Source organism: Juglans microcarpa x Juglans regia, chromosome 4D, assembly GCF_004785595.1.
Source record: "Juglans microcarpa x Juglans regia isolate MS1-56 chromosome 4D, Jm3101_v1.0, whole genome shotgun sequence".
Classification (NCBI taxonomy): Eukaryota; Viridiplantae; Streptophyta; class Magnoliopsida; order Fagales; family Juglandaceae; genus Juglans; species Juglans microcarpa x Juglans regia.
This window is the reverse complement of record NC_054600.1, coordinates 25071772-25095650: the sequence shown is the minus strand read 5'-3', so window position 1 is coordinate 25095650 and position 23879 is coordinate 25071772. Positions and strand designations below refer to the sequence as shown.

The window sequence follows — 23879 nt, the reverse complement described above, 5'->3', positions numbered from 1 at the left end:
AGATTGGTGATATATATTTTAAAATGATTTTAAAACAATAACACTTCAAAGGAAATTAGACTTTATAATAATTTTATAAATATTTTAAATTAACTAATCGATATTGAGTCGATCTTACTTTCCTAAGGTGAACTTTTCGCCGCAACAAACTGTTTCACTGGCGACTCTTTCAAAGGTTTACTTATCTGTCAAGACAAGGACGTTTCCGTCTTTACAGAACCGACATTATGCTCTGCGACAATGGGATAGAGTGCCGTCAAGGAGGAAAACAAAATATTGAAGGAATATGAATGTTTCAACATTGAGGAGTTCCTTTATTTCCTAAATCATACTTAGTATTACTATTATTTTGAGATTTGAAAAAATTAAATTGTTTATTATATTTTGTGTGAAAATTTAAAAAATTGTAATGATAAGATGAAATAAAACCGTTTTTGTATTCAAACGGGTTCTTAAATCTCCATTTTTCTCTTGGTTTCTAACTAGTTTTTGAACACTATCACAAGAGGTGGAAAAAATAAAGGCTTGAATCGGTTAGTGAAGTATTTCATCTCAACTGCTAATGAAGACAAATATGTTTGGAGCTCAAAATATTGTCATGAAGCCCTTTATCTATAAGCTATATCTATATATATATATATGATTATCAGATGACATCCTTTCACAACCGAATCCTACAAAAATTGACACTGGGGGGACAAAGTTGAATCAGCAGCTTTCAACAAAGTGCCATCCAAAATACCAGACTCAATTTTAGAAACATGAAAACCTTATGTGAAGAAACTAAACAAAAGAATCTATATGGAAGCAAAGAGAGAGCAACCAGCACAAGAATAAAACAGGAACAATTACAGAAGGGAGGAAGCTCATGCAGTTGAAGCACTGGTGTGAAGTGCTACTAAGGAGGCATAAAATCCATCCTTGATATTAATCAAGGTATCATGCTTTCCTTTCTCCACAATTACTCCATTTTTAACAACTGCAATTAAATCGGCATTCTTGATTGTGGATAACCGATGAGCCACCACAATTGTAGTCCGGTTAACCATGACTCGGTCTAGTGCATCTTGAACCACCTTTTCAGACTCAGCATCTAGCGCACTAGTTGCCTCATCTAATAGTAAAATCCTTGGGCTTTTAATAATAGCACGTGCAATAGCAACTCGTTGCTTCTGCCCGCCAGACAATTGAACTCCTCGCTCTCCTACCATGGTATCATAACCCTGCATTTTATGTCATTGTAGGACAAAAGGATTAGAGCACATTGGCAAATTAAGTTTGTCCACAAAAAGCTGCCTTAGCAAAGGAACTTGGTGATGGTTTTAAGAATGTTGATGAGATAGAATTTAAAAAATGGCTTGCATTGCCCTAACCTGTTGTAAGCTACTAATGAACTTGTGGGCATTGGCCAACTCTGATGCAGCTATAATTTCTGCCTCAGTTGCATTTCCTTCCTTTCCATATGCAATGTTGGCATGGATAGAGTCATTGAACAGAATTGGTTCCTGGCTCACAAGCCCCATCTGCTGCCTCAACCACTTCAGTTGGAACTTTTGAATCTCAATTCCATCCAATGTAATATGACCTGAATCAGGATCATAAAACCTTTGCAAAAGCGATATCACTGTGGATTTTCCACTACCACTTTCTCCAACCAGGGCAACAGTCTGAAAGAAGATATTCAGACAAGTGTGATTGAACTTGAACACAATGAACAGTATATTCAAAATGAAAAGCTACTTGGAAAAGTCAAAACACATTTTGATCGTTAAAATTTACCTTGCCAGAATGAATAGCCAAGCTGAGGTCTCGGAAGATCTGAATATCTGGCCTAGATGGATACTTAAAGCTTAAATGACGAAGCTCAATGTCACCCTTAACATCATCCAATTTCATGCCTGACTCCTCACTTGGGTCTATCTTTGACTTCCGATCAATTATCCCGAATATGGAAGCAGCAGCAGTCTTTGCTTTACTAGAATCAGGAGCAAAGGAGCTTGACTGAGAAATTCCAATCGCTGCCATGGTTAAGGCAAAGAAAACCTACAGACCATACATACCTCTCAAAGTTATTAAAAGTTAGTTTTGTGCAAATGAAAATCGCCATTTTTCATACTGTTGAACATGCTTTGGAAAACTTTAAAACATGCGGGAAGAATATTTACCCGGAAAACATCTGAGAATGTTGCTTTTCCGTTATCAACAAGTCGAGCTCCTGCATAGAAACTGGTTGCATAGACACAAAACAATAAAAGGAAAGACATCCCAAATCCTATTCCACTTATGAGGCCTAGCCTTATTCCTGTCTTCATTGGGCCTTCGCATTTCTTTCTGTAGAGTTGCATCACCTTCTCTTCTGCACAGAAGGAAGCAACTGTTCTTATACTTCCGACTGCATCATTAGCAACTTGGCTTGCTTCCTCATACTTCATCTGCAACCATCAAAATTTACTTCTTGATATATACTTTGAAACAAATAATTCATTTACAGGTAATGAAGAACTATACAAAACCATCAACTTTACGTTAAATCAAGAAGTATACAAGACGTGCGTGTGTACAAATGTTTTCCCCTGAATCTTGTACAAAATTGATACCTTTCCAAGTTTGACCCTGAAATACCTAATGTTTACCATGCTGCAATAATGAATAGTGGAAGCCTTAGTGCTAAAATCATACCTTTGCATCTGCGCTGAATCCTTTCATAAACTTCACTTGAACATACCCATTAACTCCAATCAGAGGGATCAATACAAGGATAATAAAAGCTAACTGCCAGCTCGCAACAAAAGCAATGACCAACCCAGCAACAGCAGCAGCAGCATTTTCCACCACTTGACCAAGTGCATCCCCAACTAAGGCACGAACTGATGCTGCATCTGCTGAGAGCTTTGCACCAATTGCACCACTTGAATGCTCGGGCTCATCGAACCAACCAACCTCCATGTGAACCACCTTCTCAAAGCAGATTACTCTAATACGTTGGATTAGTTTACACCCAGCCACAGCAAAGAAGTATGACCGAGCTGGAATCACCAGCAATGATGCTAGACCAAGGATCATAAACATTATTGCCCAAAATTTTGAATCTTTTTTTAGTTCGTTAGGTGGTTCATAAAATGTTTTAATCACGCTGGAAATCAGTAAACCGAAAATAGGAAGTATTGTGCCATTGATGACTGCAGCTATAGCTCCAATTATAAGCACCGGAATCTCAGGCTTGTTCAAGTAGGCAATGCGGCGGAGTGACACATTTGGATATTCTTCTGCAGGTAGTTCAGGGGTTTGTTTCTCTGCCAGTGCAATGTCTGGTAAATTAATTCCTGTAGGAAGACCAACAGATACAGAGAACGAGTGGCGGCTGCTATTTCCTACTCCAGATGATCCACGACTTATGGATCGTAGGATTGACATTCTTTGACTTGACTGTCTAGCAGATTCTGCTGTAATTTCCTGCTTGTTTTGATCATCTACAGGTTGCTCTGACTCTTTGTTTAGTTCTTGCAAGCGAATGAGCTGAGAGTATGCTCCATCGGGATCATTGATTAGTACTGAGTGTGAGCCTGATCAATTGAGACACACAATATTCAGAAATATAAGTTAACCTGCCTCTTTCCCCATAAGGTGTGAAATCTACGATCCAACTATTCTGTGTAGCCGAGCACAATTTAAGATTAAAAAGTCAATTGGGAAATGTCAAAACAACTAACAAGGTCCAAAATTTTCAAAAAACTTTAATGGGCAAAAAATAATGCGCAATAATCTAAGAAAACATTTTTTATTTTTTTATTTTTCATTTATGCAACTACATAATTTAATTTTTTGAGAATGAACCAATAATAATTCTCAAAATATAGAATCATAAAAGTATCTATATCCTCAATAGGAAATTCAGGAATTCATATATCTGGAGAACATAACATGATATGAAAAACACAACACAGTAAGTACTAAGCCTCTGGTGACGGGGTGCAACTTGTAACTGTGATATTAGTTCCACATGTGAATGAATCAAAGAGTATGCATGCATGTACTTGTTAAATACCTTTTTCAACCATCTTTCCTCTATGAATGACAGCAATCATATCGGCATTCCTTACTGTGCTCAAACGATGGGCAACAATTACAGTTGTCCTATTTACCATAATCCGGTCTAATGCCTCTTGCACGATCCGCTCAGATTCTGCATCAAGTGCACTTGTAGCTTCATCGAGAAGTAAGATTCGTGGGTCTTTCAGAATTGCTCTTGCAATGGCAATCCTCTGCTTTTGTCCTCCAGATAGTTGTGTTCCATGCTCACCAACCATGGTATCTAGTCCCTGGCAGTGAAATTCAAAATTTTAACTATAACTTGAAAAACATTCTGAATAGAAGGTCTTAAAGTATAATCAAGTAAACTTTGAATTAGAACCTGCGGCAATTTATCAATAAACTTGGCTGCATTTGCAAGTTCAGTTGCTGCTTTTATCTCCTCGATAGTTGCACCATCCTTTCCATATGATATGTTATCCTTAATGCTTGATGCAAATAATACAGGTTCCTGGCTGACGAGACCAATTTTCCCCCTAATCCATTTAAGTTGATACTGTTTGAGGTTAATACCATCTATAAGAACTTCACCAGCCAAAGGATCATAAAATCTCTCTATCAGACTAATCACTGTCGACTTCCCACTTCCACTTTGACCTACCAAAGCTGCAGTTGTGCCACTTGGGATACAAAGAGAGAATCCATTGAATATTTGCTCATCAGGCCTGCTCGGGTAACTGAAGAAAACATCCCTTAACTCTATATCTCCACGAATGTCATCTAATGTCCTTCCCTTTGTGTCATAAGCATCAATCTCTGGCTTCCTCTCTATAGTTTCAAACATCTTAAATGCTGCAGCTTGACCAGCGGCAAATGCACTCATGCAGGGAGATGCCTGACCTAGAGACCTGAAATATCCATATGGAAACATAAAGCAAGAAACAGATTAATAGTTGACAGAATAAGATTACGAGTATAATATATTTATATGTTTTCCTTGCTTGTTATGAAACAAAAAAGTAACTTTACCTTTAAGGAAGAATGAAGATAATAAACATTATAGCACATGAACATGCCATTTGGGGGGGGGGGGGGGGGGGGGGGGGGGGGGGGGGGGGGAATGTGGGGGAGAGGAAATGCAACTCACATGGATCCTGTCAACACAGCAATAATCACAGTCAGCACAGTGCCCCCACTATATCCTTTTTCAAGTATCATCTTTGCTCCAAACCATATAGCCAAAGCATAACTGCAGAACACCACTAACATAACCACGCCAAGACCAAATCCCGAAGCCAAGCCTTCATGAACACCTGATTTGTAAGCTTTTACAAGAAATTTGTTGTAATTAATTATAGCTTGCTTCTCACCGGTGAACGACGCAACCTAGATAGGGACTGCATTTAGATTTCATACTTCAAATAAATTTAAACAGCATGAAATAAAGTTACGAAACATGACGTACAGTTCGGATTGAACCAATTGTCTGTTCAACTACATTTGCTGCTTTCGCATAAGCACTTTGTCCAACGGATGCCATCTTGGCAATGATGGTGGACACGACCGCACCAGACACCACGAGAAGAGGAATAGAAGATAACATGACAAGGGTTAGAAGCCACCCTTTGATAAATGCTATTACAAAGCCTCCTATGAATGTAGAAACCAGTTGTATAAATTTCCCAACCTGCATAAACAGACTTGTTAAACCCCAGGATTACATGCAAAAAAACAATATTTATGACATTCAGGATTATGGCTTTTGATGCAAGTGTAGCAGTACTGTAATACCTTCTCACCCATTGCATCTTGTATGAGTACAGTGTCGCCAGACATTCTCCCAATAACCTCTCCAGTGTTTGTTTCCTTGTCAAAAAAAGCAACATCTTGTCTCAAAATGGTCTTCAGATACAAACCCCTTATTCTTGCTGCCTGTCTCTCCCCTGTGACCATCCAGCAAGCCACCTCTGATAGAGAAAAAAAAAAAAAAAAAAAAAAAAAAAAAAAAAAAAAAAAAAAAAAAAAACACACACACATACACACACGCACACATACACAAACACTCAGTTCTCAACTCAATTGTTGATATTGGTGATCAAAAGAAAATATGTGAGCAATAAAATTTTCAAGTTACTGTAGTAATGACATCTACTTACGAAGGAATGCTGCTACACCCGATCCCAATCCCAAATAGACAAACTTTAGAGAGACCTAGTTTTTCAAGGAAACCAATTTAGAACATCATCACATCACAAGTTCAAGAGGTCAAAAAAGAAAGAATGAGGTTCTAACACATCCCTTGAATTAGCTAGCAACTCAAGGTCCACTAGATTATGAAAAGTAGTTAATGGCATAAAAAGAAATAACAGTGCAACCAAATCAATAAGACTTTGCAGAATATCTTTACCTTGGAGACCACCTCAACCACTTCGGGGTTATTCTGATTATCTCCAAAAGAATCCATCAAGTCCCCGAAAAGGACAGTCATAAGGGGCATACATATCCCATTACCAATAGCACCAATTGTGCCAAGGATCATCATCAAAATATCAGTGGAATCAGCAAATGAGAACAGTTTGCGAAAGGGAATAGCGTTAGTTTTCTCATCTCCTTTACTCTTTTTTGAGTCTTCCTGATCACCATTCGTTCTGGAGGTTTTCTCAGCTTCTGGATAGCTTTCTGATGTGGTGGCTTCATCTGCATTTATTTTGCCGCCGAAGCCATTCTCAGCTGCCATATTACCAAATCTGAGAATTGATTTTATTCCTGCACGACACAGTAAATGGTTTAAATCAGCATCTATAAGCCGAATACAAAGAATAGCCAAGAATCCCACTCCAACAAAATATTATCTTTACCTTGACTTCCACTGAAGTGGCCATTATATATTTTACAACTTTTTCTGTAACAAACTGATCAAATTCAACACCCTCGTCTACGTTCCATATATTTAAATTCTTAATATCCTAAATTTATGTCGAAGTACTCCACATATAGGAAAGCCAGCGAATTCAAGATTAAAACGACAAATATGAGACCAAGAAAAGAGAACTGTAAAGAAACAAAGACAACAGAGAGAGAGAGAGAGAGAGAGAGAGAGAGAGAGAGAGAGAGGTGATTTATTACTGCCGCATCAAAGTTAAACGTTGATATGCAAAAAAAGGTTGCCTGTGAAGCATATATGACAGATAAAAAAGAATGAACTTTCTGACAGGCATCAGAAAAAAGAATCAGAACCCTGCAACCCCACGGTTCCCATCAGAAAGATGAAAAAACTGAAAAGTTTCTCACCAAAATCAACAGCATATTATATCATTCATATCATCCCGCATCGTTATAATGATATGATTACACCATTAAATGAACAAAAATAGAAAAGCCCATCAGCCGAAACAGAGAAAAAAAGAGCATAGAGACAGATCCATCCTCAGACGGATGAAAATAGTACCTGAAACGACCACTGTTGAGATCCACAAGTGCAGGACTAATGCACTTCCAAGGATTCTGTATTTCTTGGGCTGTTCAAGGACATTTTAAAGGGTGCTGGGGGGTGGATCGTACAATGTCTTTGCTTGCAGTGCAAGCACGCCTATTCATGAGACAGCTTAAACCCTCCTACTATTGATTGAAGGGCACATGTGACACAGCCCGTCGCAGTCAAAAGCGCGAATAATTTAACCCTGTCAACTGAATATGAATTTTCTTTTTCTTGACTATTATCTCTCTCCTTTATCTTAGGCAGAAAGTTAAAGTTTAATAGCATTTCCTGTTGGAAAGATGCCAATTCTGGAAGGAATGTGATACGAAACTCTTGCTGCGAAAATCATAGAAAAGGAAGACAAGTTTGAAACGCTACTTTTGTGGTTGAAGTTTGAACCAAACACACGCCTCGATATTGTTTTCACTACATCAATATATAGCAACCGAAAGCGGCAGTATTAAACTAATGAAAAGGAAAAACATTTTTCCTAGTTGTTTACTTGATTCCATGCTAATCTCTAATATATATGCAAACTCTCCATTGATCTGATCCAGGCAAAAAGAGTAAGATCACGACTCACGAGATATCTTATGAAATCTGCAATTGATGAGGATTATTATACATGTTAAACCCAATTCAGCCATCTCACTGACATCACTTCTGATATACGACCTTTTTTTGTTAAATAAATTAAAAATTGCAGGACACAGGAGCAAAAAGGTTAAACAACACAGCACTGGAGAACCTCAAAAAGTAAGTATTCGTTTGCTTACGCGACACAATGAAGAACAAAACCATTACATATTACGTTCTCTTCTTAACAAGTTATTGCAATCCTACCCATTAATCCCTTAGATCATAATATGAGATTAACATAACGAACTGCATAATTAGGGTAAAGGTATCATTTTTATTTATTTATTTTATTTCTGACTTTTCTTGCGAAGCAAAGGGCAAGTTGTTGAATGCGAAAAATGAAGCAGCCCCATTAAATGGCCATCTTTGACATTTGCAGTCCCAAGTTTGGAGGTTGACGTCATGTCAAAGAGAAGCTCCAAAGCTAACAACCAACAAGGTCACCAACTTTCCAAATATACTGTTTTGTTAAAGAAGTAATCGTACGGTCGATTACTAGTCACAGTCCAAAAGGACATTGATTTGTGTTTTCCGATTTTAGTGATTTATTAATAGAATTAACATGGATACACACATAACTCTACGAAAACTCGAGCATTATTTTTATTTAATATATTTAAATATTTAAAAAAAAACTAATACATTTAAAATCATTTCCTTAATTATTAAATAAATAAATAAATAATTCAGAACACGGTCGACTACGGCCGGCATACAAGCTCTCTCTCTCTCTCTCTCTATATATATATATAATATGTTCTTGGTGTACTTGTCCGGTTGGCTCCACGTCTATTTCCCTTTCCAAGTCCTAACGTTCTTGAAAATCACGTGTTCACAAGAATCGTAAAGCGTTATAGAGAATTGACTTGCAAAGTTAGTACTAATAAGTGTGTGAATAATCTATTATAATTATAAAAATTAAAATTAAAACACCTAAATACTTCTATATTAATTGATGTAGAGGAAAATACTTTAATCATAAAATGATTAATAAACTTATAATATGAAGTGATTTGATGCGATATATCAAATTATAAAATTATTTTTCTCGTACGATAGATCTAACGAATCACATGAAATCACATTAATTTATAAATTTATTTTTATATAATTTCTTTATCTCTGTATTACTACTACTTCTCAATATAAAATCTTTTTACAAAACACAAACACGCAGTGAAATGATCACAAGCACTAACATGAGTGGCAATGGGCAATTGGGGGGGGGGGGGGGGGGGGGGGGGGGGGGGGGGGGGGGGGAGGGGGGGCGGGGCAAAAAGCTCACACGATCACATGCCCAATAACAATTGGGGTGAAGCTGAATGAAGGTACGTGGAAATATTTTTCATAGTGCTCACAAATTTAGGATGTTGATCTCTGAAAAATCGAGTAGCACAAAAAATATGCATATGCACGCCAAGTGTATGATCAAACTCCTGTGTAATTAATAACATTGATAAGATTGGTGTGAGTGGTTGGTTAGGATTATCCGCATCTAATTGGCAGCAATTTAGCAGCAACCCAAATAATGCACGACCAATTCGTCATTCTCTTCGTCATCATGACATCACTACTTGCTGATAAAAAAAAAAATTAACAATAATGTGGTTTGGAAGTTGATGTTCTTAAGCATCATCATGCAGTGTGTAGAAAGAGTACTTTGGGCGGTTTCAATACGACTGATACATCATTTATAATAGGACTAAATTCATACATAGAGTTACCTCAAGTTACGGCTTAATTTGTAATCATTCATTTAAATGATTAGTTTTAGTAGTTATCTACTCAAGCTCTTAAAAATATTTCATTCATTCTCTCTAAAAATAAAAAAAAGGACATAAATAACCTTAATAAAGACAAAAATCTAACATTGAGAAATAATTTAATATGGATATTTTGTATTTTTTTAGAATAATTTTGTCCTTTTAAAGAAAAATAGGTGTACGGTGTTATGATAATTTAAAGGGTAATGTTATATACAGTTTTAGAATGTGCAGTCTCTGCATACTTTTTTTGAAAAAAATAGAGGTTACTATTAAAAAAGTAATTTTTTTTATGAGATCTCGTATTTATTCATTTTTTTCAAATGAGATATACGGGAATAACATAATCTATGATTACAAATATTATTCCTCTAATTTTTTAAGAAGATAATTGTCCAATTTGATAGTTTTGGATCACATTTTTGTCTTTTAAAAAAATTTAAAGAAAAAATCAAAAGTGAGAGGCGTAGCCACTCTCGGAGGTGTTCTTTAGGGATTTTTTTTTCGTTGTTTATAAGAGCAGCTTCTGCAACGTCCATTGTCCAAGTCAATTTATTGATTTATTTTAATTAAGGGTGTCACATAGATCACCATCAAACCTATTACTTACTCAATACATAATAAAAGATATAGTTTTATTAAAAAAATATGATAGACGAAGATAATTAAAATTTATGAAATTTGACTGATCTTTGATCGAAAATTACCAATATAGGTATAGGAAAATGATACCATGTTGCCTCACTTTGTCTCTTTAATCTGACCGTTAAATGTATTTTATTTTTTTAATTTTATTTTTATTTATTAAAGAAATAACTATTAATATATTAAAATTTTTTATTTTTTAAAAAATGTTTAAAAAACATTTAAAAAAAAGTAAAAAAAGGGTACAATTTACAATAGAGGACACAGTAGTCAAACCTGGGCGGTAAAGAAGCACTACCCTATGGGTATAAAGGAAAGAAGTCAGATTAATTTATAAAATATACATACTAAACATTATAATACTTCTAATATTGTACGGATGTAAATACAACCTTTGATCAAGTACCTGTTTTTGCAACATCTTTTCAGCTCATCAATTCTACCATATATATCATTCTTACTTGAAATTTTGAGATACATATGAAAGGGTTTGCATATTTAAATTCGTTTTTTTTTTTTTTTTTTTTTTTTTTAAGAATTTGTACAGTTTCAGGAAACATCGTTATCGAACCAATGAATTGATGGAGACCAAAAAGAAAGTGAAGGATTGGTTGGCTAATCATGATGCCACGCTCACCCTTGATTATTGGTGAGTGCTGTACGGCTGGCTATCGACACAGATGGCCAACATAATTTGTGCAGCCCTATAGGATTTGCCTGCCCCGCCCTCTTAAAATTAAAACATTAAAATAATTTAAAGTTTGACTGATTAGCCCAGACTTGAATAAGGTTCGTCCATGGAGAGATTCTGGCCCAGACAGGGAAGGCGAACGAAGATAGTTTGAACAAACGTACGGATCATGTCACTTACTGCAAAGAGTAATCATGTTTTGCAATAAAATTTACACCCACCATTGCAGAAAAGTTGCATTTCCAATCTGTATGTATGGCATTTTGAGCACTGTATAATGCTGGCTTAATCATCGTTCAAGGCTTCTGTTTTATGAAAATCTGTATGCGCGCGCAAATGTTCATGCTTATTTAGTTAAAATATATTGCAGTTCAACAATACAATTTGAAAACCCATACTGCAATGATTTCTCCTTGTATTTATTCACCCCCTAGTTAGGGGTTCAAGGATTTGTGGAAAAAGGTGTGAACGCTATTACTTTGGAGCTTTGATGGGAATATTTAGGTTACTTTTGCCATCATCTGGTTCAGGAATGGTTGGCGATGGGCATCCTCCACGCACCATGTCATCAGTCGGACACCTTTCTTGGGCAAAGGCAAGGACCCCAGAATGCCAACTGGGATGATGCTAGAGCCTTGTATTGGAACTACGTGGATTGGGGGACCCCACCCATAGTCCACTTGGTTGAATCCCAGTCGACCCCACTCTGATATAAACAGTGTGGTGTAGGCCAGCGGAGGTGCAAAAGGGTCACCACTATCTTTCAAAAAGTCACCCTTCATGTACTTTGCAAACTCCACTGGGAGATTAGCCTTTGCTTCTTGGATCAGTTTCACAACATCAGTAATTGATGCCTGAGCGAGTGAATCACTCGAAGCTGTGATTGTCACCGGGAAGAAGCAGTTTCCATAGAAACCGTCCGGCAAAGGAGGGTCCAAAAGCTGGCGGCAGTTTGCAAAGAAGACAAGCTTGAGTTCAGTGTCTTGCTTCAAGTTTATAGCTCGTGTTCGGCAGCTCCAAAACTGGGCAGCCACAATTTCAAAAGAAGAGCAAGGCTTTCCGGTTGATTGCTGAAATTCTAGCTTGAGTTGCTTGACGCAATCTAGAGGTATGTCGACATTGGCATGCTCTAGCCTGTAGTGGGGCAGCGGCGGTAGCAGCGGCGGAAGGTTTAACGATGCAGCAGCCTTTGGTTGTTCGGGTGGAGGTGGGAAGAAGTCTCTGTGCCACACTGGTGGGGTGCTTGGATGGCCGACACCATTAGCCAGCTCGCCAACAGCACTGAGAAATTGGGCAGCTCCAAGGCCATCACATATGCTATGGCAGAATGTAAGGCCTATAACGATACCTCCACATGCAAATTGTGTCACCTGAAAATGATTGGCCTTGTTAGTGCATCTATTGCTGGTTCCAGTCCACTTTGCTTTGTCTTTTTTTTTTTTTTGGTTGGTTTATTTCAACTCTACCAACTAGCATTGTTTAACAAGCACTAGGGATTGAGTTGCATGGGTTTACAACTTTTTATATATGACATCTATAAAATGAAGGAAAAATTGTATTTAATCCCTGACTACCAACGCAATGTGACCTATAAATTACTAAGTTGTCACTTAGTCCCTAACTCAAAATATGAATTCGGATTTGAAAATAATTTAAGATATAACTTTTCAGATAAAGAAAAATAAGTGACATGACACAATATTGATGGTCAGATTATACTGAATTGCGCACATTAATACTTACATTTTGAATTGGGGGATAAGTAACCATTTTTATAGTCCGGAAGTCATTATGTAAATTCTATGTATTAATAATTTCAATAGTTTTTTGGTTATTTTATTTTATTTTATTTTTGATAGGATAGTTTTTTTGGTTATTGAGAACAAACAAACCTGTAAAATAGAAAAGTTTAAAAAACTTGTCGTTTTCTAAAAAACAAGACATAGCAAGTCGTAACGTGCTCTGTATGGGCCGGCAGTGGAGGAGGAGATCCCTCCCAAATAGCTAGGATGCGTGATAGGGGGAATCTTTGTCACCTATTGAGCACGTAGAAATTGAGCATGTATGCAGGGACGAAGTCGGAATTATAATTATGGAGGGACTGCGGTATTTTTAGTTCTAGAATAAATAGTTGAATTGAAAAATTTTAGAAACACATGATTTAGATAAAAAAAAGAAAAAAGAAAAACTGAGTACTAAAACATAAGAAAGAAAAAAAAAAAAAAAAAAAAAATTCAAACTTGCGTTCTTCCATGGATATCACTAATTTTACACCTAAACTTGTCATATGTTGCAATTAAGAGAAAATGTTGAATTATGGAAACGATTTATGTATAAATTATAAAAAAAAAAAAGGTAATATATGTAAACCATAAACTAAGTTCTTTATTTTGCTTAATAATGTATAACAGTAACGTTATATATTTAAAAAACTTTTAAGTAGCGCAATTGTATATTTCATAGCCAGCTATTCAGTGAATATATAGTTTTTTTGTTAAATATGTTTCATCAAGATAATTATAAGCTGTAAAAGAAAAATTATCTAATGTAAATATTATATTCTAATTTAATTTTTTAAAATAAATCTGAAAAACGTAGTTACCATAAAATTGTAAACGAGACCCAATTCTAATTTGATTATATATATATATATATATATATATATATATATCTCCTTATAAAGTAGCTATAAATGGATGAACAAGAATGAACAGTGAACATGTTTTACGCTTTTCTTCTTCCCCTTACGTCCCTCTTACATCCTCACAACAAAATCACTATAAAATCACAAAATCACCAAACAAGTTTGCACACAAATCACAAATCAATAGATCGTGTGAAGAGAAAGGGCATGAGAGGAGTTGGGGCTTCGACTGGAGAAAATGAGGAAGTGTAGGGGTCGTCGGCAAAGGACGAGGCTATTGGTGGTGGTGCGGTGGCCTAGAGATAGTTAACGGTGGCGCTACGAGGAGAAACCTGTGCGTGTAGAGGGGCTATGTGCATGAGGCTAGAGAGGAGCTACAGGTGGTGGGTTCCATGGAAGTGGTCCACGACATGAGGAGAACTCGGTGGTGGTACTTGATGGAGCTGGGGCTGAGTCGCGATGGCACAAGGGTGGAGAACCCGTGCGTCGAGACCCATTTCGGGTTACTCCGTGTGGCTGAGGAAGGAGTTGTCAATGGGCTACGACGGTGGGATTTGCTCACCGGCGTGAGGGGAAGCCGATGAGGTGGTCAGTTATGCCACAAGGTGGCACACGGCTACATTGGGCTACTTGAGGGAAGAGATCGGGTGAGAAAAAAGGAAGACATGCAGGAAAGGAGAGAAAGGGAGAAAGGAAAATAGATAATTAAAATATAAATATTATATCATACACTTAAAATTAATTTTAATTTATAAAATACTAATATTTCATCATTAAATAAATGATGAAGTTTTGTTAAACATTTTTAAAAGAATAAAACTATCTAATAAATTTGAATTTTTAACATAATTTAAATTTTATAATAAATCATGAACATAAATAAACAGTAACTTTACTCTTATGCATTAGACTACTTTTAATATTTGGAGTCACAATTTATTTTTTCCTTCAATTACGCAATGTGACAAACTTTGCACGTTAAGCCACTGCTAGCTTATATATATTTCGTCAGAGCCTTCAGGGACCGACCGGCCCCACTTGCCCCTTCCTTGGCCTCATCCCCACGTGCGGAAGGGTCTCTCACTCACCACCAGTAGGTCCACCACATATGGTAGATGAACATGCTAGGTTGTCCTCTAAATATGCTCTCGAAAGTCTTCTCTAGTACATTTTGTTTATTTATTTTTTTAAATGTTAAAAAAAAACATACATACAAATTCATTTGTAGTAATTTTTTTAATTATTTTTAAAAAAAAATGCATTAGGAGTATTTTTGGGGACACATTTGAAGGACAACCAAGCATTTCTCATAATAGAAGGAGATCTCCGCATTAGTGTTTTTCAAAGTTTTTTTTAAAAAAAATATATTTTCTAGATACTAGAGTATATAAACACCCCAAAACTACTTTTGAAAACACTTTAATTAAGAACAAGCTGGTGACTTAATTTCATTTCCAAAGAATTTTATTGGGTATATATATTTACCTGCATTTGCACGAGCGGGTCTATGCCTTCATTTTCCGGGATAGGGTCAGGAAGTAGCAAATCATAAGGGATGGAAACCACATCGTCGAAGTAATTGACAGCATCAAGACTACAATCAGCAGACGCCTCGACAAACCACACGCCTTCTCCGCTGCATTCGATTTGGAGCTGACCTTGGCTCGACTCTTTCAGCCTTCCTGCAATAGGGTAGTAAGGGACCAAAGCCCTGGACAAGGCTCCTTTTATAATCTGTGATGCCTCTTGGCCGCCATGACTAAACACATGCAGAGTTCGAGCATTGCATCTCAGAACAGGCAGTCTATCAATGACTGAAAGATCAAGTACTGTGCCGGATGGCGTCTGCTCAGATGGCTTAACTTGGATTTTGCTTGATCTGGTCACACAGAGAGCCATTAGCCTTAGGAGAAGATTGGCAGCTAAAAGAATAACAAAATAGAGCAATACCCTTTCATCTATATATGTGGTAGAATGAATGGAACTTCACATATATATATGAAGGTATAGCAGAATATATAATGAATGTCTGTATTTTAAGCATGCATGTGAGTCCTTAGTTGGCTTTGAAGTCTAAACTTGGTTTCGTGCAACATTTCCAAGCAAGCCGTGTATATATAATGTGTTAGGTGGTACTTCAGATAACTTTATGTATTTTAAATTACATATATATATATATATCATGCAGGCCGCAGGTGCATGTTGGGTTGCAATTAAGCTTGCTCCTGTGATTGGCCACATGAATTTTCTTGGCCGTAATAATTCGTCGATGACAATATAATTCTTAAATGTATCCCTCATGTCTTCTTGTTATTGATTATTATATGTTGAATCTCTTGTTTCTAGCTAGTAAGCCCCGCTGCTTTGTCTAAAATCGATTTCACCCTTCACCTATGCATGCATTATCCATCCTATATATTGATCTTAATAAACGATAAAATTGGAGAATTTATGTCATATTCTATCATCAAAATGGTACGTAGTTTCAAAATATTCAATGATTCCCATAGCATTATAACTTAGGATTGGATAGTGGTGATGGTCAAATCACATTTTATAATTTAATGACTCAGTATCTTTTCCTCCCACTACACTTCACTTTCAACATCATGACCCATCTAATTTATATTTGCTATTCCTATTATATATATATATATATATATATACACACACCATCGAATGGAACTCTTGGCTCAAAATATTATTGGCACGCAATACAATATCTTCCTGAACAAAGTGATTGAACCGATCGAGCATGACATCCATGGATTCCTCCATGAATATCATTGTTTTGGAAGGTGTCGAGACTCCAAACTTCCCATTAATTACAACAAATCAGTGTCACACAGCACATCTTTTGACACAATATTAGTTGGAACGTGATTGCATACTTTTGAAGGCATTATCTGTTTACCAATTTCATTATATTATATACTTTGGTGCTGTCCAATTGAGAAATGTTTTAGCTATATATATATATATATATATAAAGATATTTTATAAAAACAAATTTACAAACTGATATAACTTGATACGATACACCATGTTGTAAAATTATTTTTATTGTAAAATATATCTAATATATTATATAAAGTGACGTTATTTTGTGAAAAATCTTTTTTCTAACTGTATTACTGCTCTTAGCAATTATATTGCTTTACATGATGCAGTATCTAAGGGGAATTTTCTCTTAGGAAAGGCCCACGGGCCTTGGCCCAAGAACCCAGTCCACTGGAATTTTTATCCAAGCAAGGAATGAAGTGTCAACTAGGGAAAGACACCATTTAGTTGACAAGACATATCAACTTGATACAATTGCGTCTGCCCTCGAGAACAGAGAGTGCCCATGATACACGAGAAACACGGAGGACTCTCGATTCATCGGCATCAGATCATCAACGACTCACATAAATCATATTGGGGTCAGTGAATCACTTCACATTAATAGCGCTACTAATTAAGACACACCACAATTATGGAGTCAATACAAAACCACGCCACATTAAAGAGAGTTTGACAGCGAATACAAAAAAGGGAAATATGGAGTTTGTGGAAAAGACTATCTGCACTCTCCTAGGCATAGTATAAATAGATGATCCCAAATATAAGGAAACTCTCTCTAATCCCTAAACTCTCTTACTTATTTACTACACTTCAAGAATATTTACTAATTTAGGCGTCGGAGGCGCCTCGGCCCCAAGACCGCCCTCTCAAAGCCGCAATATTTTCTACCTTATGTAGGGCTCGTTTTCGAAAATCTAAGTTGTTGGATCTTGGCTTAAAGATGTGCGAAACATTACGTTAACAGTAGCGCCGTTTGTGGAATTCGAACCCATGACCACATGGTTCGAATCCTTCTGAGGAATTGGAGGAACTGAAGGCGACCTACGAGATCCCTTCAAAACCATTTGGAAGGGAATCGTCATGAGCGGTAGCTTGGATAACGCCTGAGTGCACTGCACGAACTCCAGGGTGTGAAGATTTCTTTGGTGCCATAAGGTGTAGAAGAGATTTACACTTTGAAAAGAAAGATAAGAAAATGAAATTGCATAATAATGGAACAAAAGTAGAGAATACGATGGGCTCTACTTGGGGGGGGGGGGGGGGAGTCCTCATATATATAGATGAGGCGACCATCATCTTATCGAGGCGTTATAACTCCACATATCTTACACATGTCTCACTTAAGTACTAGGATCCCTCGATTAACGCAATTGCTATAAAGCATATCCTCTAGAATGACGTGCGAATTAATGATTGCAGAACATGGAGATATGGCGAGGAAGTCAGAGGAGCGCCATTCAATACGAAAACGTGGCTAAAGTTGCACTGCCTTGCGAGAGGAATATAGATGATCACTCAACATGCGACCAGGCAAGTTGAGAACTTGATCAGGCAAAAGAACAAAGGGAATAAAAGAAATTTCTCCCGTACCTGTCCAGGAAGAATTGACGGGATAATTGTAAGGGAAATTTTTCCCTAGGAATCCAGCCCACTGGGATTTTTATCCAAGCAAGGAACGAAGTGTTAACCAGGGAAAGACGCCATCTAGTCGACAAGACAGATTGACTTGACATAGCTACGACCGCCCTCGGGAATAGAGGGTGCCCATGAAACACGGGAAACATGGAGGACCATCGATTCATCGGCATCATATCATCAACGACTCACATAAATCTCACATAAATCGGATTAGGGGTCAGGAAACCACTTCACATTAATGACGCTGCTAATTAAAACACACGTCACAATTATGGAGCTTACACAAAACCATGTCACATTAAAGAGAGTCTGACAGCAAATACAAAAAGAGAAACATGGACTTTGTGGAAAAGACTATTTGCACCCTCCCAGGCATAGTATAAATAGTCAATCCCAAGTACGAAGAAACTCTATTTGATCTCTAGACTCTCTTACTTATTTACTATACTTTAAGAATATTTATTAACTTAGGCATCAGAGGCTCCCCAACCCTAAGGCCACCCTCTCAAAGTCGCAATATTTTCTATCTTGTGCAAGGCTTATTTTTAAAGATCTGAGTTGTTAGAGTTTGTTTTAAAGGTGTATGAAATACGATATTAACACAATACTTTTAAAGTAAAAATCCATCCATTCTTTTTATAAAAATCCAAACAAGAATATGATTTTCTTTTTATTCATAGAACCAAGAATATGAACATATTTTCACATATTTGTAGAATTTAATTCACATGCAATTGGCCGGTATATACTAAAACAAGACTCTTTCTAGCCGAAAGCTTCCCACACCCCTCAAATCTCTTTCTTTTTTCTCCATCTCCATAGAGCCTTTCCCTTTCTACTCCTCTCATCCCTTCCCGGATTCAGATCTTGTTGAATTCTTGTTTGGATTCTAGAGCATTATAAGGTATGAGAAAAAAAAAGAAAAAAAGTAGACATATCAAATGAATCCTACAATATTTATTGAGTATTTATGGCTGCACTGAGTGAATATCTAGAACAACCATAAATATTCCGTGAACTTATCACTTTGCGTGTTCATCTCTATCACTTTATGCCATATCAAACTGTCGGTCACTCGATACCAAGTAGAATTGTTGCACAATGATAGATACAGGGATCTCAACTGCTAGCAAGCCTCAACGACTTTAATGGTGACGTTCATAGAACTTGTATAAGCGATATTCTCGTATCTAATCCACTCTGACTATTATGCCTAGTTTGGATTAAAAGATTATTTCAATTCATCTCCTCTAATAATTACAATTTTCATATAAAATATAGTAAACAATTCAATTTTCTTAAATTTTAAAATAAAAATAATATAAAAAAATAATATTTTATTCAATTTTTAACTATCATCTTAATCTACTTTTCAAACCTACACTTTAACTTTACCATTTCCTGCCTGCCACCACGTGCTGAGACAACTGCGGATGAGTACTTTAGGTTATGGTGGTGGACTCAAATCGGCCTATGCTACTTATTCATTTATGTTACCATTTTGGTTTATAAAAAATGAGGAGGGTAGGAGAGAAAGGCCTATCCACTGATTGGGCAATTAACAAAATACAATATTGCACAACTTGTTATGGTCTCCAACAACCCTCACCTCACAATCGGATAGTAATTTTTTAAGATATTTTATTAGTCTAAGAACTCGTTTTGTAGGTAATCTTTTTGTATAATGGCATTATATTAATTGCAATGAACGTTTATTGGGATCTCCAACCTTATACTTTTAATTACAGGGACGATTGCTTGGGGAAAAAAAGGTAATACACCTCAATGTTCGCTTCTTTGTCACAATTGGCGTGGCCCCCTCGAATCATAAGATAGACATATCCATCTCCCCGGTCTTTCATAGGTCGATCGATCAAACTTCAAAGAACAGCACTTTCTTCCTTCGAATCAAAGTTTGCGCCCACCACAGACTGATCTGTAAAGAGAGAAACTTTATTTCTTTTTCCCAGATGGAAAATGAGCCTTTTCTCTCTTCCCAAACACGGCCCCAACTCCTGCCCATCCTGGAAGATCGTGATGTCTCCTCATCCTTCATAATTCCTCACGCCCAAGACCCAACATCCTCATCCACATCTCAATTCGATGCCCGGAATACCCGCGTGAAGAGGCCGGGTAGCCTGCACCGGTGCAAGACAGCTCCAGCCATGGCCGTCATGCGAGACCTCGAACCAAAGACACCCCAGATTCCCAAACCACAGTTCGACTCCAGCTCCATCATCAGGCAAGCAATTTTCTTGCTTTTGATATATCTGTCTCTTGGAGTTTTGATTTACACTTTCAATACAGACCACTTCTCGGGTGTAGAAACTCACCCTGTTGTTGATGCGCTTTATTTTTGTATTGTCACTATGTGTACCATTGGTTACGGTGACATAGCTCCGCGAACAACTGCTACAAAGGTCTTTGCTTGTGTGTTTGTGTTGGTGGGTTTTGGTTTCATAGATATATTGCTTAGTGGGGTTGTGAATTATGTACTAGACTTGCAAGAGAACATGATCTTGGCTGGGATTCAAATGGGCAGGCCCCAACATGGCTTTTCGGCCAGGGACTATATATTTGATGCGGCAAAGGGTAGGATGAGAATCAGACTCAAGGTTGGATTGGCACTTGGTGTAGTGGTGTTGTGTATTGGGATGGGAACATTGGTGCTGTATTTTGTGGAGGATTTGGATTGGATTGATTCGGTTTATTTATCGGTTATGTCGGTTACAACAGTTGGGTATGGAGATCGGGCTTTCAAGACGCTGCCCGGGAGGTTGTTTGCCTCCATTTGGCTTCTGTTTTCGACGCTGATGGTAGCACGGGCATTTCTGTATTTGGCAGAGGCTAGAATCGATAAGAGGCACCGGAGAATTGCCAGCTGGGTGTTGCAAAGGGATATAACAGTTGAGGATTTGCTTGCTGCCGACATCAATAACAATGGCTTCATTAGGTGGGATCTCTGTCCTCCTAGCCCAATTTTAATTTTGTGTCCACCAAATACTACTACGTCTTGATTACTTTGATTTTTTTAACAATTTGAGAACTGATGAATTGGTGTTGAGCATGTGTATATTTGGTAATTTTTTCCTTTGAATTGTGCTTTCGTTTTGCAACATTGCAATTTGGAAGCTTGTGAATCGAACCACAGAGAACTCAAATCTTTAATTGAAATTTTTGTTTGTTGGGTTTAAAATTCGTTTGAGGGCAGAACTGTTGTGAAAAACGATGACAATAAAGTGAATATAGACACAGGAAAAACAAGCAATCACACACGACACAGTATTTACGTGGTTCGGCAAATTGCCTATGTCCACGGGAGCTGCAGAGGATTTTATTTCTTGAGGAATCACAATACAATAGTGTAGGACGGCTACTGTTCACTCTGATACAGTACAAGTAAAAAACAAATCAATATATATGTTGTACGGTGGAAACCCTAAATTCAGCAGAATTAATGATGTTCGCTCGAGCGGCGTGTCGAGCCCGCGTCGAGCGAACCTGTTTCCTGCAATCGCTCGAGCCGTGAGTCGAGCGGCTCCTTAAGCGAAGCTCTCTGACTTCCCTCCGCTCGAGCCGTAAGTCGAGCGGTCATCGAGCGAACCTCTCTGACTTGCTTTTGCTCGAGCGGTCTGTCGAGCTCTCTTCGAGCGAAGCTCTCTGACTTGTATTCGCTCGAGCGGCTAGACGCTTCGCTCGAGCGGCGTGAACCAGACCCCAAATACTCAACAAGAACTAGCTGATCAATCATATTTGGTACATTTCCATAGTTGGTGGCAGAGATTATTGGGTTTCAAATTCGTTTTGAGGGTAGAACTCAGCTAATCAATCATGTTTGGTATATTGCCAAAGTTGGTGGCGGACATTGCTCCTATATGTGATAAGCTTATAGAACTTTATATTGTTAACAAGTGGGAACCGAGTACCTCGCGGCAGAATGTGGAGAGGAAGAAGACTTTAAATGTGGAATAGATTGGTGAAAACTTCTGTCTGACTGTTTAGATAGCATTTCAACTGTCTATTATGCTTAATGTTCTTCTTCTTCTTTGTGTCACAACCAAGCCTGAATATTTTCCCTTTCCTTATTCCAGCAAATCCGAGTACGTAATTTACAAGCTGAAAGAGATGGGAAAGATAGGGGAGAAAGATGTACTGCAGATCTGCGATCATTTCAGTAAGCTTGATCCCAACAACTCCGGGAAGATTACACTGCCTTATCTTCTGCAGAATCGCTTGTGACGACAAGGAAAATGAAGTTTGTTTCATATCTTCAAATAGAAGAAACGGGATTCTCTCTCATTCTGGGAGAAGAGGTGAAATTGCAGGAGGGAGATTGGTCTGATTGTCTTCCCAGTACATGTACTGTATGTTGCCATGCCTTGCAAAGATGGTAGTGGATTAATATTGGGTCAAGCAAGCTTTTACATGAGTAACTGTACATTCATTTAAGTGTATAGATCTTGTCATTTTTTTTTCTCTTCTTCTTTGATCGTGTAGGGATTCCGATTCACAAATGAACGATGAAAAGCTCAAGACAATGGGATAAATTTCCCCTTCTGTGGTTTGCTCTCTTATTGACTCTAGAGATCTAACCTATGGAGGTTTGAGTTGTATGATGTAAATTTGACACTAATGATTCCAAAATTAAACAAGGAAGTCGAATAATGGGATGCATATACTTCTAACTACTTGTATCAGTTGAAATATGGGTAAAAAAAGAGCTCTTGTTTATTAATGTTGAGGATTAGAAATTAATATATTATGAACAGATTCCATCATAAGATGCCATTAATTTCACTAGCATCATTGGTTGGAGAGGGAGATAGAGACATGCTGATGATTTATATTCTCACTTCGAAATAATTTCTTCAGAACTTCTTTGAGAACTGACTGGAATCGACAAATGCAACAGTGGTCCTTCCTGCCCGTGCTTTCTACGTTATGTTTCAGACTGACAGCTTCCTATGATGGAGCTGGGGGTGGAGAAAAGTACATTTCAATGACCATACCAAAAAGATTAGTACGTCTCAATATTGTCCATTCTTTTAAGCACTATTTCCAAATGTACTCTCACCCCCAGAGAGAGAAATCCTCACATATTGGGACACTTGCGTTGTCAGCAGCACTTTGGTCAAGGAAAACAGAGCCCGATTCTTGTCTGTGACTGTGAGTTGGATGAAGAAGCTTGGCCTAAGAGCCCGAATATCATGTTTTGATCAAGAGTGAAAAACCAGCAACAATAAAACTGACAGAAATTTGCCAAAAAATTAACCCAACCCTTGTTGGCATGCATTCCCGATCCTCTTTCCTGCCACTATCTTCTCCATTAATGACGTACACGGTAGTTGAATTTTGACAGCATGAGTTGGGGCTAATGGCTATCTATAAAGCCACCCTTGGGCTAAACATTAGATATTGCAGTTTTGCATTGAATAGAACTGATAGAATTCAAGACTGAAACTGAAGTAAATAACAGAATGCAGATTACACCGACCAGCAGGACTAATA

At 37.5% G+C, this 23879-nt stretch overlaps 3 protein-coding genes across 5 annotated transcripts; 1 reads left to right on the top strand and 2 right to left on the bottom strand.

The window, feature by feature from the left end:
* Window positions 1-596: 596 nt before the first annotated feature.
* On the bottom strand, window positions 597-7708 carry LOC121259827 (ABC transporter B family member 11-like). 3 transcript variants are annotated; one of them, XM_041161604.1, is made up of 13 exons: window positions 7456-7708; window positions 6437-6795; window positions 6186-6240; window positions 5821-5996; window positions 5495-5716; window positions 5177-5415; window positions 4412-4937; window positions 4046-4319; window positions 2680-3563; window positions 2166-2432; window positions 1780-2043; window positions 1374-1667; window positions 597-1223 (listed from the first exon to the last, which is right to left on the bottom strand). In XM_041161604.1, the coding sequence occupies exons 2-13, from the start codon at window positions 6764-6766 to the stop codon at window positions 867-869; spliced, it is 3888 nt and encodes a 1295-aa protein (XP_041017538.1). In that variant the 5' UTR covers window positions 6767-6795; window positions 7456-7708; the 3' UTR covers window positions 597-866. The 3 variants fall into 3 exon arrangements, with proteins under 3 accessions (XP_041017538.1, XP_041017537.1, XP_041017540.1); XM_041161603.1 differs by having other exon boundaries at window positions 7478-7708; XM_041161606.1 differs by lacking the exon at window positions 7456-7708 and adding an exon at window positions 6888-6910.
* Window positions 7709-11572: 3864 nt separating this feature from the next.
* LOC121259828 (acyl transferase 4) lies at window positions 11573-15880 on the bottom strand. The gene is made up of 2 exons (XM_041161607.1): window positions 15375-15880; window positions 11573-12615 (listed from the first exon to the last, which is right to left on the bottom strand). Exons 1-2 carry the CDS (start codon window positions 15786-15788, stop codon window positions 11746-11748), a joined length of 1284 nt encoding a protein of 427 aa, XP_041017541.1. The 5' UTR covers window positions 15789-15880; the 3' UTR covers window positions 11573-11745.
* Window positions 15881-20124: 4244 nt separating this feature from the next.
* On the top strand, window positions 20125-23040 carry LOC121259829 (two-pore potassium channel 5). The gene is made up of 2 exons (XM_041161608.1): window positions 20125-21324; window positions 22463-23040. Exons 1-2 carry the CDS (start codon window positions 20342-20344, stop codon window positions 22608-22610), a joined length of 1131 nt encoding a protein of 376 aa, XP_041017542.1. The 5' UTR covers window positions 20125-20341; the 3' UTR covers window positions 22611-23040.
* The last annotated feature ends 839 nt before the right edge of the window (window positions 23041-23879 follow it).